Raw genomic sequence first — 20,472 nt, 5'->3', positions numbered from 1 at the left:
ATGTACTGTCTAGTGTAGACAATTCGTAAATATAATACCGCTATGGGCGCTATGGTAGAAATGTATCTATTATAATACATAAAGTAGTGAATATTAGTACATGTACTATCATATAATAAAATAAATAACAATTTTTATAAGTATGAAAAACAATATTACCAATATTTTTTTCTGAAAACCACTAATAAAATATCGCTTCACAATTTTATTATGCCATTATAATATAGCCTTAGATAATAATTAATTAGGTACATAAGATAAGTACATTGTATAAGTATAGAATTTAAGGTAGAATCTGAGTACCTGACCTCCCACATTAATTGTGTATTGCGGTTTGTATACAATTACCTATAACTTATAATATGATTATGATATATTTTGTAAGTTCAGACAATTAAAAAAAAAAATGTTGCATTTTTAACGTTGTTGGTTTTGTATTTTAAATTTTTATATAGTTGATAAGTATCATCATTTACGCTAATATCAGTACATCACTGAGTCAAAATATTATGTATATTGATAATTTATGTTTAACAGATGTTATCACTTATCAATTCGTACTGTAATATTATATTAATATAATATATTATATTAATCATTAATAATTAATATTATGCATTTGACATTTGTGCACTGCGTTTCTTGTAATATATGTAAAATTGTATCATCAAGTTTTCAATATTAACGCTTTATTTATATTTGTATTTAACTAGAGCAAACAACCAACATTAATAAAAATGAAACCAGGATTATATCATGAACAAAAATGTTCACAGCTTTTAAGCAAGGATGAAAATGAATCTGTGTTACAACTTCTGGGTCCAAAATGTCAAGTAAATTATTTATTTTGTTATTATTTATAATTAATAGAATTTTTACTATAATTATATACTTTGATAATTATTTTTAGAGTTTAGCTATGGCTGTAGTTCAGTTTTTTAGCACTGATGGCCCTGAAGGTACTGAATGGAGGCAAAAACATTTTGGAATTCTTTGTTTTGTTAGAGACCCAAACAGAAAATCATATTATTTCCGATTGTATTGTCCAATAAGACACCAGTTATTATGGGAACATGAAATGTATAATGGATTGCAATATCAAAGTCCTACTAAATTTTTTCATTGTTTTGAAGCCGAGGTAATTCAAAATAACTACAATAGACATTGTACATTAATATTCATCAAATTGTTTTCATCAATTTATTATATCCAATTAACACAGTTTTACAAAAATTATGAATATTTACCATATATGAGTTTTGTTATGATGACAATATTCTTATGCACAAATTATGAAGAAAAAAATTATCATCAATTTATAGCTACAAAATTATTTAATTTTAATCAATCAAATAAAAATCTATATATTTTTTTTTTATAGGCTTATTATGAATGTTATTTGTTATTTATAAAACTTAAAACTGGATATATTTGATACAACTGATAACTAAAAAAATAAATAAAAATGTAAATTATTAATTATAATGTTCAATTAAAGAGTATGCCACACCCGCGTGTGCTATCTTAATCTTAAAAATTTTAAAAATAACAAAGTTTGCATTTAAAAAAGTCATTTGTATCATAACTTTTAATATTAAAGTTAATTGATTTATTATTAAATTTCAAGGTAAGAACATTATATTTTTCATGTTGGATTTTTATGATATTTAATACTTTTTTTAAATTACGAGTATTTTTTTAACTTATATTTTGCATACTCATAACTTAAAAATTGAAGTATTCCAACATAGAAACACAGATTATATTCTCACCTATAGGCTTTAAGTTTGATAAATTTACTCTAATATTAAAATCTACAACACAAAATTGATTCTGCTGAATGCAAATTTACCATATTGTAAACAAACAGAGACATCACATGTGATTGTAGCATCCTCTTAAATATATTATAAAGCAAATATTTCATGAATATATTTTAGTCATATTACAATTATATAATATAGGAATGTATTGTTGGATTCAATTTTGCAAGTGAAGATGAAGCTACAGTGTTTGAAGAAACAGTAATTAATCTACAACGAAGAAAGCGGGAAAAACGTTTGGGTAACTTTATTTAGTTTAAAACATTTTGAAATTTGTTGATATTACATTAACACATGTTTTTATATTTGAATTTATATTTACTCTTGGTATAATCTACTGTACAATTAAAATAATTTAATATTTTATTAAATTACTCATAGGTGTAGAAAGTTCAAATTTTTTTTGGGAGGGAGCTGTAGCTTCTTTAGGGGTAGACATGTGCTGACACGTGAAGGGTTTCGTCTGAATTTTGAGGGAGCTAAGCCCCCCAAACCCCCTAATTACACCTATGAATTTACTAGTTAACAACTTAGCATGTAATATTTATCTTAATTTAAACTAATCTTAATGTACAAGTATAGCTGGTAATATAAGAGGACACCGCACCTTTATTTATTGTCTCAATATTACAAGTGCATAACAATCATGATATAATAAAGTAGTGTTTAGCAGTTCACATTTAATTCCAATCTTACTCATGTTGTGCCCATTGAATATGTGGGGGGAGGGATGAAAAATGGAGACTTAATCTCCCCTCCTCAGGAAAAATAATATAAATTTATAATTTAATAAGTATTATCATTATATAATGACTTAGACACTATAAAATAAATTGCTTAACTACTTTAAGATAATATGAATAAAACAATGAAATGTTCAGGTCATGTTTATCAATATAAAATAATGTATTTGATTATATTTTATTTTTTATTTTTTCCCTTAACTAATAAAAATATATTTTAATTAACTATAATATATCAGTACAAAAATATTAATTATATAAATAATAGCTCATAATTATAGCATGTTTATATCTATATTTTAAAATAATCTTAAAACTTTATTTAGCTTAATTTTGAGATTTTTTTTTATTTCCTTCCCCCCTTAAAATTTTACTAATGAGTGCCCATGATCTTATATACCTGTAAGACAGACAATTAATACTGATGGTGTTCTTAAGTTTAACATGAATAACATTTTCAAGTCATAATTTATCAAATACATTAGTGGCATATGCAAAGGTAGGATCAAGAATCTAAGTTTCAGTTATATTTTTTGATTGATAAAAGGATATTGTCAAATGTTGCCCTAATCGGTTTATTAATTATTACTTTCTTTATGATGGTCTGAAAAACCTCTTGATGAATAGATTTAATACTCTAAGCATATGTTAAATGAAATGATATTAACTCTATAATTTGTTTTCACCAACAATATACAATTGTTAATGCAAAAAATAATGCAAATACTAGTATTAAATTGTTTTTGTTTGAATTTTGAAAAATTTTTATCTGTTAAATTTTATTATCTACTAATATCAATAATTTTTTTTTTAATTGAATTATTATAAATTTTCTTATGCTTTTAAAATGTTATTTTTTCCAGATTATGTACAAGATGTTAGAGTTAAAATGCATGTACAAATTAACATTTGGAATACATTTTGAATTTAATATAGGCATTATTTATTAATTTAGTTAAGGAGGGTTTGGGGATGAAACCTCCAATGGTACTATGATTAATCTTATTAAAAAATCTGATCAGATTAATTCTACTTATGCTACTAATGTACATACTATAAACATATATGATTTCAGCATTATTATATTGTAATTAATAATAATTAATTGAAATTTTTAGAACAAAGGTCTAAGTCGCACAATAATCAAAATAATGTTTTACAACCTGTAAGTAATTCTAATAATGCTTATGGACCACCAGTTCAAATGAATGGTACGTAATTAAATGGCTATGTATTTTTAACAATTTATCTATCATATTTTTTTATTTTTTATTTAGGTAAAGGTCATAAAAATAAAGGCAAAAATTCAAAAAATAAGAAATACACTAAAGATCAAATTGGTTTACCAGAAAATTTCAGACATGTGCAACATATAGGTTGGGATCCAGATCGAGGATTTGATTTAGGGCAAATTAAAGATCCTCAATTAAATACATTTTTTGCCAAGGTAAGTTGTTTATTTTTGCATAGGTTATACAAACAACACTTATAATTTTTTAGTTTTATAATAGTCAAATTAAATATTATTCAAAATCTTACTTCAAAGGATTAATATTAAATATTTTTTTAGAATAATTTTGATATTTGTTTGAAAGTATAACTAGTTATAATGATATTTTTTTATAATAGGCTGGGGTTTCAGAAAGCCAACTGCGTAATCCTCAGACTCGAGATTTTATTTATGACTTTATTGATAAACATGGTGGTATGGATGCTATTAAAGAAGATGTTCAAGATTCAATTGTTCCACCTCCTTTGCCAACAAGATTTCGTCAAGCTCCACCACCTCCACCTATTTCAAATAATACACCAAATACAAGAAGCCCAGCACCACCACCCCCTCGACCTAATAATATGACTATTCCAGTTAAAAAACAAGGTAAGTTATACGTATTAAATACTATTTATATATTATTAAAAAAATATGTGTGATGTTATGAACTAAATTAGATTATATTGAGTCTTATGTAGTAAAGCTTAACTACAAAAAGTTGACTATTTTATAAAAAAAAAAGACAAGCTGGACTTCATTGTTAGTTATGTAGCTGATAATTTTTTTTTTTTGAGACAAATAAGAAAGGGTATTTCATAAAAATTTCCTAAAATACTGTAAAATTATTATACAGTACATATAAATTCCTTTAACTCATTTTAAATTTTAAATAATTACTATCAGATTTAGTCACTCATGCTCTTATATGAAGGTATAAATAAGTTTTTTTATAGTTTATCATCATTTGTGCTTAACAATTTTTGTTCAATCATATAAATTATCATTTTTATAAAAATAAAATATTTTCTTTTAATCATAAAATTTTAAGTTGCATTATAAATTTTAAGTAATAAATATTATTTTATTTATGTTTGTATTTTAGAAGAATTCTTTATTCCCCCGCCTCCACCATTAATGAATGCAGCTCCACCACCACCACCTCCACCTCAAATGGAATTAATCAAAAGTAAGCCTGTTGAAGCTGTTCCAGACTCTAGATCTGCACTTTTAGAAGCTATCAGATCTGGTAAAACACTTAAGGTATGTATAATACTTTTTATGAAATAAATCACGTAATACAAATATAAAATATTATAGTCATTTTATTTTGTTCTTTAGCATGTTGATACATCAAATTCTGTAAAAGCATCTAACACTTCAGAACCAAATTCAAGAAATGACTTACTTGATCAGATAAGACAAGGCGTAGAATTGAAATCGGTATTACTTATAATTTGCATTTATTTTAAAAGATATTATAACACAATATTTTTTAAAATTTGCAGGTGCAACCAATTGATAAGAAAAACGTAAACAATAATTTAGAAGCAGATGGTTTAGCTGGAGCATTAGCTAGAGCTTTAGCTGAACGAGCTAGAGTTATTCACAGCGACAGTAGTACCAGTGAATCCAGCGAAGGTGAAGATGATTGGGATGATTGAATTGTTACTACTATAATAACGCAAATTACATTTTTTATTTATATTCTTTAATATATTTATATTTACTGTTGAAAGTAGTTTTAATTTTAACTTATTTTTCTTGATAATTTGAATTTGAATTTTATATTTGTACTTCATTAACTGCATTTATATTTTATTGTTATGAAAATCACAGTCTTTGTATATTGTATATAATCAATGATTTTTATGATGTGATATTAAATATTTTAATCATTTATTTTCTTGATTTCAGTTTCTTTATATATTTGTCTTTTTCTATGTAAACTATAAAATATACATACACTAATCATCAATCATATTCAGTTGGTATTATTTTATTCTTTGTTGGATATTTGAGTATTTTAAAATATTAGTTGCATTTTAAAATCTTAAATCACAATTTTCTATTAAAAATGTATACATGCATGATCTTAAAATATTATTTAGTCTATCGCAATATTTCTCAAACTGTGATACATGAAAAAAATATCTTGCTTTATTTAGAAAAAATTATGAAGTCAAATAGCATGAGAATATTTCCTAAATAGATAAGTGATACTCTGATATAAGAAGGTTGAGAACCTAAATTATTTAGAATAAGAGTGAACACCTTTCGCACATAAAGACTGAATATTATCTTACTGATCTACAGTTGATCTCAATTCTTATACACAACTTTTGTATCACGTTTGACTACAGTTATTTTTGCAATAAAGGCTATTTATATGAAGGACATAATCAGTTTTTGTTAACTAAGAGATTAAATCCTATGATAAATATAGTATAGTTTATATACTTTGATTTTTTTAATGTAAACATTTGTTCTTTTTTTTCAAAGTTATTACTAATGGATATGGATTTACTAACTTTTTTTTATTTATTTATATAAAATATCAAAATGTCAATAATTATAGCCAAGTAAGCTAAATATTTGTAGGTAAATAAAAAAATTCATTTTAAAATATTTAAGTATATTTTGTGGTTTCATTTTTTATTTTTATGATATCGTTTTGCAAAAGTTTCTCCAACTAAAAGTGGAAATATAAGTGTTGCATCACCATAAATCTAAACAAATACATTTTTTTTTTTAGAAAATTGAAAATTGAACTAATATCAACGTATAGATATTTACCTTTACCGGTGAAGCATTTGCTCTAATTTTACCCCATGAAACAGCTTCATCAGGTCGAGCTCCAGAATCACTACCATCGTATTCTGATGCAGTATTCAAATAAACCGCATAATCAGCACCATTTCTCTAAATTAACCAATTCATTTTAATATATTTTTAAATTTGAGAGATAATTGTAATATCATATTATTCATATATAGAAGCTAGTTTTTGTTTATATGGCACAAATCCTAACAGCCAAGTGTAATAAAAGCTTTAAAAAAACTTATTTTGCATAAGTGTGTGACAAGCTTTAAGAGAATATTAATTGCTACAATTACAGTATTTATAAATATTGTTTCAAATTTTTAAAACCAATAACAACACAAATATCATTAGACAGCATTTTATGTCATAAATTTTATTTTATTTTATTTTTATAGTTACTTATAATAAAATATAAGCATGAAATTAAAAATGTACAGATATTACTTTTCTTGTACCTAATCTATGAATAAGCACTTACCATCAAATTAGCATTGCAAATGTGATGTTTTATCACGCCACCTCCAATTATAATCATTCCACTATTTGCTGCTTTTACTGCCATTGTGTTTAATCTTCTCAAATCTTTGAAAAAAAAAATATAAAAATTCATTTATCATTTATAATAATTAAAGATAGTACTAAAATGATTAATGATAAAAGTGATACGTTATAACATTATTCAGCTTACCTTTTAATATATCAATAATAAGACCAGGGTTTCTAAAGGAATGAAAGTACATCATATCTCCTAAGCTACCATCGGTTAAAGCTGGACAAAATATGGGAATCTTGTTCTTTGCTGCCCAATAGCATATTGATTGTTCATCATTTATTTCTAAGCCCAATCTTTCAATTATTGCAGATGGAGTCCAAGAAATATTCTAAAATGCATATAACATCAAATTAATTAAGTACCTATACTTAATAGTAATATCATAATTATATTTTTATATATACTTGTTCTTCAAGCATCTTGTCTAAAATAGGCATAACCCAATTCTCAAATTTACAGTAGTTGTTATTTGGTACTAATAAATTGCCAATTCTATTGAGGCCATCTTCGCGGAGAGTGCTACCTTTTAATTGAAAATCTCCTATAAATGTCGGAGCTAAGCATTTTATTAAGTCTTCCTCAACTCCTCCAGCAGTTGTTACTATACAGTCGACCATTTTATGTTGGACAATAAAGCGTATTGAATCACGATTACCACAAGAAACCATATTAGACGTATAACCAAGGAACATTGTACAATTTGAACGGCGCTTGATAAATTCGTCTTCTTCATGAATATCTTCTTCAAATGGTTTTTCTCTTTCATCTAACTATGCAAAAATTAAAAGTAAAATAAAAAATAATAATATTTTTTCACCATCTAACCATTTTATTTATCTGTTCTACAGATAATCCAAAATTTGTTGCCTGGAATCCAGAATAACGATATACTGACAATAACTGTTCATAGTCAATTCCATTGTTCCAATCATAACCTAATAAATTTAAATAATTAAAAATAATAACTAAATTAGTATATAATACTAGTAAAACCTTTTACAGTTGGATTTTCTGTTGAAATATCTAGACTTTTTTTTAAAACTGCTTCTGATGCTTTCTGTGGCTCCATATCACTGTCGATTAACTTTAAAAACTAAGAAATAAACAACAGCAATAATAATGAAAATATTCGAATAACTATCTATTATTAACTTTTATAATAATTAACAATATTTACGACATTTATGTATTAACAGTTTCTATCATTTAGTTATTTCAATATTTGGCATTTTGCTATGGCGGTATAACATATAGCCCACAGGACCGGCACAGGTTAGGTTCTACTCGTGCACTGATATATTTTGATACTAGGTCTCGCACAGCTGGTGATACCAACGCTAATCATAATTCAAAATTCATAATCGCGTCGGGCACTCGGGCCTCAAGACAAGATCTTCTTAATAGATCTTGCTCGGCCTATCTATCTTAGATCACTTATTACTCTTATTATAGTATTTTACTATGGTTTATGGCCAACAGAATAATTTAGTTACTTATAGTCATCATTTTAATTATTCTGTTCAAGGTTCAAGCACGTACGATCTAAGCATTCTAAGCTATTATCACAGAATATATAGGGAAAACGTGATTGATGCCACGAAAAGTCGTTACTCCAACAACGATATCAACACTCCGAATATATTGCTAATATCGTAGAAAAATATTTGTATTTGCTCACTGCTCAGTGAGCAATATGGTATTTGAGTATTTGACATTTACAAATTTCTACAAATAGTACGAGTACCCAGGGCCGGCGAGAACTTTTGTGGGCCTCGGGGCTGATCAATTCTGGACTTATAGTTATTTCATATTTGACTAAGATAAACATAACACTAATACAGTAGCTATACTTAATATTAAATTTTGATGAACCATCACTAAAAACATGATATTTGGTTTATACGGTAAATCTGCAAAAGTCCGGGAAAAAGTCCGAGAAAGTCCGAAAAGTCTGGGAAAAGTCCGAATAAACGGAAAGTCTGAGAAAATAATTTAAAAATAATACATTTATTAGGCAGCCAAGAATAGTTATTAATGTTATATTAGGTGCATATTATGTTACTGTCGCTACGTAATTTATGCGGCCATAATCGTTACTACTCCCACTAAACAATGTGATATATTTTCAGGCTATCAGATCGATCTGGTTCGTTATTCAGATCGTTGACATAATATTTGAAGACGGTGTTCCAGTATTTTTCTTCCTTTTTACGTTAAATATCATTTATTTCTATTTTGCGATATCGACACTTATTTCCTGCCGCAAAATATATCAATCAGCTTCCACATCGTAGATGATTATGCCCCATCATGTTTAAATCTGTTATTCAGCTCACAAATGTTGTTTGTACGATGTTCCCCATTTAATGTCGATCAGCATTCCATATCTCTGGTGATACATCGTTTAATCAACGCAGTTTTGAGCAATATCTGCCCGAACCAATTTATACGTACCGTGACGGCGTACAACAAAGCACCCAGCAACTCCATCAGCTTGTGGCAACAGTTTTAAATAGTTTACCCTTCAGCAAATTTGTGTAATGGTAAAAAGCTAAACTGTTCAATGATCCTGCAAAATGACTCAAACTGTCGTTACTTGTGGTACAACTTGTAAATCTGATTTTGTATTTTCTGGCATCATTTTTGAATGTATAAAACATCCTCTGTATTTAATTCAAATCCACTATTTCAATGAGCAGCCTGATAGTTTTCGTTCAAAGTCAATATGTAACACCTTGATCAGGAGAAAATGCTGTTCAGCATTATTTCTGTATAAACAATTAAACATATAAGTACTTTTGTTTTTCTTTCTAATAAACACAACAGTGGTCACAAATACGTCTTTTACTCTTATAACATATAGTTGTAAAAATGTTCGTAATTCAAAGAAAAGCTGGCCATCACAAACCAATTATTAGTATCAGTGATATAACGCAAACGCATCATCCAAAGAAAAATATCACTGTTCATCGAATCAGGTCCACTGTCGCACAATAAAAGCGTTCATTTTTATATGCATTTCAACCAGCATACTTAGCTCTGATAGGATTTGAGGTTTTTGACGCGATTGACCTTTACAATACGCAATGTTCTTTATAGCTTTGGCAAGGATTTCAGAGCCTTGGTAATTGCTGACTACTTCCCGCAAAACTTGATAGTGGTGGTATTTGTTGACATTATAACCTGGTTTTCATTTTCTTTGTTTTTCAACAATGTTGATGTGTGATCATCATACGAGAATGCTCCACATCTAAGCTTGATTCAACTGTTTATATAATATTTTTACATATAATATAAATTAATTACAAATTTAAATATATTATAAATAATTTTGCTGGTAGTTAATACAGGACATTTTTCTGAAGACTCTGAACATTTCCGATCTTATGCTTGTAGTTTATGCTGGATTGTATATGCAACTAATCATAAATAATTTTTACCATTTTTATTAATTTTATTAATTATCCATTATTATAAAAGTGCTGTATTACATTATATAAACACTGATCTCACTGTGAACACCGCTATGAAGCCTAGACAAGTGGTTTGACTACTTAGAAAGGAGTATATCGTAGGTATACTATAAGTAGTACTTTACTTAGTTGTATATGGAAATACCCTTAGCCCTAATAGAGATATCAATAAAATCTACTAACGGTGTCCTGTTCTATAAGTAACTTTGAGTATACAGGAGCGATTAAACATATTATTTGAAAAATAATACGCTTAAGACATTTTGCTTAATAACGGTTGGCTAAATTTATGCTTAATTTTATTTATATTACCAATTAATTTATTTATATAATTTTTCGACTTTTTCCGTTTATTCGGACTTTTTACCGGTCTTTTTCCGGACTTTTTCCCTGACTTTTTCCGGACTTTTTCCTAATATCGGTTTATACATAATCTTTATTAATTTTGAAGAAAATAAAGATAATTTCGGAATGCGATGTATATTATATGAATGCTTCATTTACTCATTACAACTAATACGTAAAAATTTGATCAGACATATTATTATGTGATACACTGTGTTTTTATTATTAAACAAGTAGTCAGTCATTATCGATAAAAAACCATTGACAAATAATATAATAGGTAGTTAAAGATCTCAACCATATTATTATTTATTAATAGCACACACTATATCACTATATAAAAATCGATTAGACGAATACACTGATCAAACTTGTATTGAATGCGCGTATGTTTTGTTATTATTGTGCATATTGTTTCGTAGTTTTTGTACTGTGTTGCGTAGGTAATAGGTATGTGTATAATACAGTAGCTTCATGTAGCTGTTTAATTTTGAGCGATCGGACGCGAATGTTTACGGCTTAACTTGTAATTCTAAATTATATAACATATACTTTGCATAAAAATAATTTTTCTACTCAAAAAATTAGTAAAATTGACCTCCCAGGCATAATAGGGCGACTGTACGACTGTGCCTAAATACGCCTCAGACAATGGGCCGCCCTGGAGGCTCGGGCCCCGGGGCTCTGGCTCCACCCTTTCGCCGGCCCTGCGAATACCATAAAATAATAAAGAACAATTAGATTGTTTTAAATTTACATTATGCATTTATCAATTGACAATTTCTGTAAAGAATTTAATTATTTTGTTTTCTTTGAATTTAGACTGAATAATCATTATCATTAGATCATATCGTGGATGACATGGATATTAGTCGGGTATATTTTTTAGATCTTAAATAATTATTCTCTAAGATGTATGCCTAGTTACTTTAAAAGGTATATCATTAATGTAACGTTTCTATGACTGTGTTCCGCGGAATCCCGGGGTTCCCCACAGAGATCACTTCAGGGTTCCGTGAAGCTTAAGTAATTTTTTTTAAATATTCAAGAAAATTACTTTAAAATATCTAACTTAAGATTATTAGTGGCTAGCGGAAAAAACATTTTTGTATATTAAATAATAATGTTTATGGTTATAGTATAGACTCTATACCTACTATAATTATAATTTTTATTGCAAATAACTCTAAAAAAACTTAAAAGCCTAAAAAAAACTAGGGGTTCCACGATAAGAGTGGACATCAGAAAGGGTTCCACGGATAAAAAAGTTTAAAAAACGCTGCTTTAATTTAATGGTAAATCAAAATATGACAATTATTGAGTTCATCTTGTATTAAGTATCTATAATATCTACAAGAAGCAATGTATAATAGATAATATAAATTAAATAATAATAACTATTAAATTTGATAGACGAACAAAATGCACATAAGTGAACTACTATAGATGACACTCAAGATAATAAATATTTGATTATATTACATAACTTCAAAAAACAAACAGCATAATTTTAATTGTTAGGTTTACATCTATTTTAATTGAATCTACTTAAATAATTTTTAAATTTGTTAGCATTTATAATCTGAAAAAAGCACAATATAATTATCAAATAACAATATTGTCAATATTGTTATGAATTTATAACAATATTAAAATAAACCCTTTTGCTACCACATATATTGTAATTCTGTATCATAGTTATGTGATTTTTTATACACTCAATTTCATTTTACCATTTTTATCATTCACCAGAAGTACCAAACAATTATTATTTGTCAAATATTTGACAAAAATAAAAATTTTAATATAATTTTAAAAATAACATTGTTTAGAACCTTATGAATGAATGAAAAACAAAAATATATTTTATTAAAAATCACTCATAGTATTTTGGAAGAAATCAATTAAAAGAAATAAATATCAACTCAAGTAATGGGTGTAGAGTGTATACTTTAAATGCAATAATTACATTATCTTAAATCTAATTTTCAATAAGGGGTAATACATTTCAAGGGGCTGGTGGTTGTTGTCGAACAGCTTCTTTAGGATTTTTGACAACTAGAATGACTGAATCACCACGAAGAAACATTTTAGAAATATATTTATCTCGACTAACTGCTTTAGCTTAAAACGAATTAATAAAATTAAATTTTCATTTTAATTAAAATAGTTAATATACAAATGTAAAGTATTTACTTTTTTTTTGCCTTTGCCAGTTTTAGGTAACTCAGTCCACATCTCTCTTACATTTTCTAATACCATGTTACAATGTCGATCAAATGCTTTGATTCTTGCCAAAAGCTTTCTATTATTACGACAGTTTATCAATACTTGAGTATTATTACGCACAGATTGGGTTAACACCGACATAGGGCCTGTAGTAAATTCTTCTTCTTCACGTTTTGCTAACTCTTCTGGAGTCATTTCAGATTTTGGTTTATTTGCTACAGCAGCCCTATACAAAAATAAATTTATATAGTCATAAAAAGATAAAAACATATATGTACAATAATTTATTCAATGTAAATCAAAATTGTTTTTATTTAAATTTATTAAAAAAATTCTTCTTTCTCATAGATATATGATTAAAAATATAGTATTTATTTTAACAAAAGTATTGTTAAATGTTTAATGATTTTTGAAATAAAATACTTATTTTTATCAATGAGTAAGTAGCATTTGAACATTACACATAATATATTATAACAGTCCATTTAAATTTTAGTATAATATTAAATATTAATACGTGTTGTTTTGAAAATTATATACAATCAATACCATTCCAAATCCGTTTTTTTATAAGTAGTAATTACACAAACATTGAAATACATAACATTTGTTATAAAACGTAATATAAAATGTCAATCTGACTGCCATACTTACATTGTTAAGATTTTTCACTAAAAAGGAATGATAAAAAGTTGAGACGAACAGAATAAAATAATTTGAACTGCTAACGGTACATTCAGCAGTTTTAATTTATTTAAATAAAAAGTTAATACTATATTGTGTACGAATAATGAACAATATTAAACATAAATAAATATTTGTTATCCAAATAATAAAACTTTACGGTACACTGATAATATCTGATAAGAGAATTTAGATGCTCTCAAAGTATAAAATTTTTATCGTCCATTGTACGTTTAGAGGCCTATCCGAATCCTAAAAATCTAACACTATTATAAAATACGTAACTAAAAATACATTAGTGGCACTATTTATATAAGTAAAATATGGTTTTAAAATAGTGAGCAAGTTAGTAACGCTCTGCAACACGTTATTGTTCGAGTGACTGAGTGGATCATTGTAATGGATGTGTTAAATTTTAATTCAATGATTAAATATACATTTTAATCATCTTTTGAACAAATTTTTTTAAAAAATGTTGATGTCTCAGAAATGTTATTAATCATTGTAGAAAACTAGTAACAGTACAGTTGCTGGATAATATGATAGAATAATGGTGAAATCTTAAAATGTATTTCTGAACTTATTAATAAGAACAATTTATTTTTTTTACAACTATTTAGTTATATTTCGTTAAATATTTAATTTCGTAAACATTTTTTCTTCGAATATCAAGTTAGGTTATTTATAAATATTTATTTATTTTTATATTGTCGTGAGAACAATTTTCGATGAGCATTGTATTACATTTTAAAACTTTTTTTATTAATAAACAAAAATGATATTATAATACATATACTAAAAAAAATTAATTTAAAATGTTTAAAAATAATCAAAATATTTTGAAAATTATGTCGTGGCTGATATAAATACATTGTGTAAAGTTTAAGTCTAAAATTGGTTTTGTATAAAAGTTCCTATTTTATAATATTATTTTTCCTAATTATTTTGAAATGCAGGCAATATTTTATTTTTTTAATAAAGAAATATACATGTTACGGGTAATGTTAGCATTTGGATAATGTCGACATTAGCCTGATAATTTAACTTTAATATTACCTATATGTTATCTTTATTCGCCATGAATATTATTAAATTTTGGCCAATGTAGTAATGTCTTTACAACTATAAAAATGTTTCATGCATGAGATAAAAAAATTTAAAATTATCAACAATATTAAATACATTAGGTATAGTTATAATATAATGTTATACAATTATTATTAATAAATAATACGAGTTTATTTTTAATAAGTTATCTATTAATAAAAACATTAAATTGAGTATTTTATTTTATATTTTAAATAATTTCTTGAAATATTATTTTAAATAAAGAATCAAAGTATAACACTTTGTTATCGACTTTTAATTTACTAATTGTATTTAAATATTTTTCGTTCGATAAATAAGATGAATTGTAATTAAAATAAAATAAGATAAGTTTTTATGCTCTAGCAGTACGATGTTATATTATTGTAAGAGTATACATAATACTAACAAAACTCTTACTCTTTTAACATCAACCAATATTAACTGATTAACATTAATATTATCCGGATAATCTTGATATTTCATATTTATAAGTGAAAAATTTCTCATTAGCCAAAAGGCACGGCTAATGTTGATGTTATACAAATGTTAACATTACCCATAACGGCCATAACATATATAATTCATTAATTTTAATTATTATAATAATTGATATTCATAACAGTCAAAAGTCATACTTTTTCTTCTTGAAAATCTTAAATTTATCACTTCATAGTTCATAATTGTAATAATGAGTAATCGACAATCATAAATCGTAATGATGTTATGGTACCTATTATATTTTTACTAATTTAATTATTTATTTTAACAAACATTTTTCAGTTTATTAATTTTTAAATCTTTAGATATTAAATTAATAAATTACAAGAACTATAGGAATAGGTAATACAAAATGTTTAGATATGTAGGGCACTTGTATTAATTTTGATATTTAAACTATAATTTACAAAAGCGAATATAAATAGTGAAAGTATGTTATACTGAAAAGTGGAATTTTGGTAACATTAATGTTGGTGTAGTAATGAGGTTAGGAGAAATCCTGTGAGTTGTCAGTTGTGACAGGATAAAATAACGCAACTGGATAATGGATATCATGTTATCAATACAAAACTCGCCACAACCACCTTCAAGGTTCAAACACTACTTGTTAGTTGTTAGTTAAAAAACGAAGAATATTTTTATACCAACTGACGAGCGTTCGACGCTTGTTGTGTATTCCGTGTACACTATACAGTATACTATGCGACTATGCACGATTATTATGATAAGCGATATCACGAAATTTTTTATTTAGATTATCATTTATCATAGAGTTTTCAAATTGTACGTTCCTCGTGGTGTCGGTGCCATTTGGCATATTATTCGATTAATTATGTTCAAATTAAAATGTATAATTTTGAAATAAACATAATGGTTAATTATCTCAATTTGTAATCTATGAATCGTTGAGAAAGTGGGCAAATAATTAATATTCTCCGAATATGTATTTAGATACTTATGCAATTCTACTTGATAGTATAAAGTATTGATAGGTCAAATGTTTAATAAGTAAGTAGAAATTAGTTGAGAGTATAGTGGTTATTGATATGTATGTTTTAAATATTTTTTTTTTTCACAGATAATTTTACTGACCTACTTTTAAATAATTTTTAAAAATGCATACCAGATATTGGACTGGTGTAAAAATTTTTACTAAAAATTTTCATTCTTCCAGCGTCAGGTAAATTATTCAAAATTATTCAGTAAATAAATCTAACCTTAAATATAATTTTAAATAAGCACATAACAGTTATCTTGGTACTTAACATTTCTCTAAACTGTACTCAATAGTTAATACAAATTTTTATTAATAATCATTCTGATATTTTAATTTGGTAAAAGAATTAGTATAACATGTATAAAAAAAATTTAAAAAATGTGTAAAAAAAGTTTTTGTAGCTTTTTAACTTTATAGATTAGGTAATACAAAACTTAACTTAGCAATTGTTAAAATAGCTTAGCTTCCTCCTTTTGATACTAACATTTGATTTCCCAAAAATGCAATATTCATTAATACCAACTACATATGTGTATCCTCAAAATTAAGAATTGTTATTGCCTTATTGTCTTACAAAGGTTATAAACTAATATTGTTAGTTGACATATTTTTAAGATTAGAATTTTGAAGAAAAAATATAATTTAACACTTAAAATAATATTTTTTTTAGATTTAAAGCTACAGTAATTGACGGGAAAAGTATTGCTAATACTATATTAAATGAGCTACGCCAAGAGACTCAAGAATGGGTTTTGAAAGGAAATCGGGCTCCTTGCTTAGTAGCAGTATTAGTTGGACAAAACCCAGCTAGTAAAATTTATGTGTCAAATAAAATGAAAGCTGCTAAAGTTGTTGGTTGTTACATTATTTCAATGGCAATAAAATAAAAAAATTAAATAATTATTGTTTTTATAACTATATATTTTAATTAGGTATCGAAACAAAAACTATGAAGTTCAGTGCATCAACAAGTGAAAATGAGCTACTTGCATGTATTAAAAGTTTAAATAACGATGAAAATGTTGATGGAATTCTAGTCCAGGTAAGTTATAACACTTCATAGCAGAAAATTTACTGACTACTTGTATTGTTATTATTTATAAACATGTGATATATTTTAACATTATTCATAGTATAAACTTTAATTATAGGTTATACACCTTAAAAGAAAATTTATTTTTGGTTACATTGTTATAATTTATAATTTCAATTTCTCTAGCATCATATTTAATTATATAGAAAAAAAAATATAAAATTGTCTGCTCTGATAATAGATTTTTAAATATTATATTCAATATAATTTGTATATTATGAACTTGTATGTAATTTAGTTACCACTTCCTGATCATATTACTGAACGAACTTTATGCAATGCTGTAACACCACACAAGGATGTTGATGGTTTTAACATTGTTAATATTGGTAGATTTTGTTTAGACATGCAATGTTTGGGACCATGTACACCTTTGGGTGTTCATGAATTAATTCGACGAACTGGTAAACTACATTTAAAAATTGAATATTTAAGTTTCAAATTAAAAAAAAATATATATATTATTTTAGGAATCCCTACTTTTGGTAAAAATGCTGTTGTTTGTGGAAGATCAAAAAATGTTGGTATGCCTATTTCTATGTTGCTCCATGCAGATAATGCAGGTATAGTTAAAATTTAACTTATAATCAGATTACATATTAATTATAACTCAAAAATATATGCTATTAAAAATACATTTGCTCAAGACATTTTTCAATTTTTAAAATTGACTCATGTTTTTAAATTATTTATAAAATGATTATGGTACTAATATATGTTTCATACATGTCGTATACCTTGCTGTGCCATATTTTAATGATATATTGATATTTATATATTAAAGTATTAAATAATTAAAAAAATAACATGTTAATTGTTGTTTGTCTGGCCATTACAAATATGGTAAATATAAAAATCACCATAATTATTATTACTTGATAATAAATAACCTTATATTGACAAATTCACATCATTTTTTTTTTTTTTTTTAATTCATTATAATTATAAATTAAAAAAAAAAAATAAAACTTGATGAATACTGTGTGTATAGTATAAGAATATCAATAGTTTAAGTTAATTATGTGAACTGAATGGTATTATAATTTATTTTAAATCATTAACCAAGGTGAGACATCAGCAATGGATGCAACAACAACAATATGCCATAGATATACACCACCGGATCAATTAGCTTTATTTACAAAAACAGCTGATATTATTGTTTCAGCAGCAGGTAATATTGGTTATTATACTTAAAATATGAATGTTTCTTGAAATAAACTCTGAATGTATGTATAATAAATTAGGTGTTCCAAATCTAATTCGTGCTGATATGGTTAAACCAGGAGCAGCCATCATTGATGTAGGAATAACCAGGGTAGAGGATCCAAAAACGTCCAAATCGTATCTAGTAGGTGATGTTGACTTTGAAAAAGTGAAAGAAGTTGCAGGATATATAACACCAGTACCCGGAGGAGTTGGTCCAATGACAGTAGCAATGTTAATGCGTAATACAATTGCTGCTGCTAAAAAAACTGTGATTTATAACATACTTGATCCTGGTGCAGTAATATACAAAAAGGCATCACAATTAAAACCATGAATGCAAATTTAAATAAAAACATTTTTATTGAATGATATTTCTTATGTGATTACGATAAATAAATAAAAATACATTTTAATACTTATAAAATAATATTATCAGATATGATATTTTACATTACATTTTTAAAATGACGTAAATTATTTTTGTCTTGGTTAACAACAAAAACATTGAAAAATAACATAAGACATAGTGAAAAAGAAATTATCTTATTTTGACTTGGGTTTAAGAACTAAACTTTCAGTCATAAAAATTAACTTTTTAACAATTCATAATTAAATAAACATTTTTTATTGTTTTTTAATCATGATGAAATTGAATTTAATATTTACAAAATTGATTTTTAGATGTCATTCGAAATCAAAAAAATTGCTCTATAATAATTTAATGATGCTTTTATTTAAAAAAAAAAAAAATTATATTAATATTACTGTAATATTGTTGTGTATATATGAAAAGATAAAGACATCATAACTTTAGTAATTTTAAGTTTTACTAGACTAGGACTTAAAAATGTTTAATGAACCTTAAACAAATATTAAATGTTCTTTTTGGTTTTTTACGATAAATATTATAATTTTAACAGACTCTGCCATGTTTGTTACACATAATTACAGTATTGGTGATTGCAGTTAGGAATTTTCATCTGTATTATAAATTAAATATATACATTTTATAAAACAAGAAATTTGTTTGCTAACCATAGTGTACAAAAACTTTAATATTGAACTAATAAAAGAATAATTTGTATGTTTTTGTACCGAGTTTAAGGAGTTAAATATAGGCAATTATTAAGACTTTCACTATAGTGTTAAAACAATAGAAGAGCGCTCCAGTATGTACATTCAATATTCATATATCAAAAACGTACTGTGCGCGCTGAACAAATATTATTTATTTTGAGTTTTATTTTTTTAGTCAGTTTTGATATCTCGCCAATTTTGTATTGATTAAACTATTTGCTCAATAAAATTGTTGAATCTGATTTAAATTCACGATAAAGTACTTGAAAACTGTTCGCATTTCTAAATTAAATTTTATAGTTTTACATTATATATTAACATTTTAAAATCAAATTTTAAATACTTAAATAATTTATAAATTCAATTAAGTTTCTTTTTTTTTAAATCTCACCCGAAGACTTTTTTATTATAACGATCAAAATGATCTTCATCAATACATTTCAATGGTGTACATAAATAATTAATACTAATGAATAAATATTCTGGTATATATACATAAAAACATGTTTGGGTTAAGTACCACTGACAGTACCCAGTGGAGAGTCCCTGGGTTAAGGATTTTCTGC

At 25.8% G+C, this 20,472-nt stretch overlaps 4 protein-coding genes across 5 annotated transcripts; 2 read left to right on the top strand and 2 right to left on the bottom strand.

Annotated features, from left to right (window-relative positions):
* Positions 1–353: 353 nt before the first annotated feature.
* Positions 354–5,594, top strand: LOC112601705 (neural Wiskott-Aldrich syndrome protein-like). Of its 2 annotated transcripts, none has more exons than XM_025349448.1 (10): positions 354–380; positions 714–833; positions 911–1,138; positions 1,965–2,064; positions 3,685–3,777; positions 3,844–4,013; positions 4,196–4,445; positions 4,942–5,099; positions 5,178–5,279; positions 5,345–5,594. In XM_025349448.1, the coding sequence occupies exons 1-10, from the start codon at positions 363–365 to the stop codon at positions 5,498–5,500; spliced, it is 1,395 nt and encodes a 464-aa protein (XP_025205233.1). In that variant the 5' UTR covers positions 354–362; the 3' UTR covers positions 5,501–5,594. The 2 variants fall into 2 exon arrangements, with proteins under 2 accessions (XP_025205233.1, XP_025205234.1); XM_025349449.1 differs by lacking the exon at positions 354–380 and adding an exon at positions 627–644.
* Positions 5,595–6,462: 868 nt separating this feature from the next.
* Positions 6,463–8,369, bottom strand: LOC112601783 (probable deoxyhypusine synthase). The gene is made up of 7 exons (XM_025349561.1): positions 8,206–8,369; positions 8,038–8,147; positions 7,617–7,982; positions 7,348–7,540; positions 7,138–7,241; positions 6,633–6,758; positions 6,463–6,565 (listed from the first exon to the last, which is right to left on the bottom strand). The coding sequence occupies exons 1-7, from the start codon at positions 8,279–8,281 to the stop codon at positions 6,485–6,487; spliced, it is 1,056 nt and encodes a 351-aa protein (XP_025205346.1). The 5' UTR covers positions 8,282–8,369; the 3' UTR covers positions 6,463–6,484.
* Positions 8,370–12,873: 4,504 nt separating this feature from the next.
* Positions 12,874–14,038, bottom strand: LOC112601826 (small nuclear ribonucleoprotein Sm D2-like). Its single transcript, XM_025349623.1, has 3 exons — positions 13,914–14,038; positions 13,227–13,485; positions 12,874–13,155 (listed from the first exon to the last, which is right to left on the bottom strand). Coding segments are annotated over exons 1-3 (378 nt in total). The 5' UTR covers positions 13,916–14,038; the 3' UTR covers positions 12,874–13,038.
* A 2,607-nt stretch (positions 14,039–16,645) lies between these two features.
* Positions 16,646–19,242, top strand: LOC112601756 (bifunctional methylenetetrahydrofolate dehydrogenase/cyclohydrolase, mitochondrial). Its single transcript, XM_025349529.1, has 7 exons — positions 16,646–16,710; positions 17,198–17,382; positions 17,460–17,569; positions 17,859–18,024; positions 18,091–18,183; positions 18,687–18,794; positions 18,868–19,242. Exons 1-7 carry the CDS (start codon positions 16,646–16,648, stop codon positions 19,161–19,163), a joined length of 1,023 nt encoding a protein of 340 aa, XP_025205314.1. The 3' UTR covers positions 19,164–19,242.
* The last annotated feature ends 1,230 nt before the right edge of the window (positions 19,243–20,472 follow it).

Source organism: Melanaphis sacchari, unplaced genomic scaffold (genome assembly GCF_002803265.2).
Source record: "Melanaphis sacchari strain LSU unplaced genomic scaffold, SCAv2.0 Contig7_pilon_pilon, whole genome shotgun sequence".
NCBI classification, from domain to species: domain Eukaryota; kingdom Metazoa; phylum Arthropoda; class Insecta; order Hemiptera; family Aphididae; genus Melanaphis; species Melanaphis sacchari.
The sequence above is the reverse complement of the archived record's forward strand: the minus strand, read 5'-3'. Positions and strand labels throughout refer to the sequence as shown.

Coding starts and splice junctions, on each gene's coding strand:
- LOC112601705 (XM_025349448.1), top strand. Junction 2,065..3,684: donor AAAGCGGGAAAAACGTTTGG/GTAACTTTATTT, acceptor TGAAATTTTTAG/AACAAAGGTCTAAGTCGCAC. Junction 5,100..5,177: donor GATCTGGTAAAACACTTAAG/GTATGTATAATA, acceptor TTTGTTCTTTAG/CATGTTGATACATCAAATTC.
- LOC112601783 (XM_025349561.1), bottom strand. CDS start 8,281: ATGGAGCCACAGAAAGCATCAGAAGCAGTTTTAAAAAAAAGTCTAGAT. Junction 8,148..8,205: donor AGAAAATCCAACTGTAAAAG/GTTTTACTAGTA, acceptor TAAATTTATTAG/GTTATGATTGGAACAATGGA. Junction 6,759..7,137: donor TTTGCAATGCTAATTTGATG/GTAAGTGCTTAT, acceptor TGGTTAATTTAG/AGAAATGGTGCTGATTATGC.
- LOC112601826 (XM_025349623.1), bottom strand. Junction 13,156..13,226: donor CTGGCAAAGGCAAAAAAAAA/GTAAATACTTTA, acceptor AATTCGTTTTAA/GCTAAAGCAGTTAGTCGAGA.
- LOC112601756 (XM_025349529.1), top strand. CDS start 16,646: ATGCATACCAGATATTGGACTGGTGTAAAAATTTTTACTAAAAATTTT. Junction 17,570..17,858: donor TTGATGGAATTCTAGTCCAG/GTAAGTTATAAC, acceptor TATGTAATTTAG/TTACCACTTCCTGATCATAT. Junction 18,184..18,686: donor GCTCCATGCAGATAATGCAG/GTATAGTTAAAA, acceptor TCATTAACCAAG/GTGAGACATCAGCAATGGAT.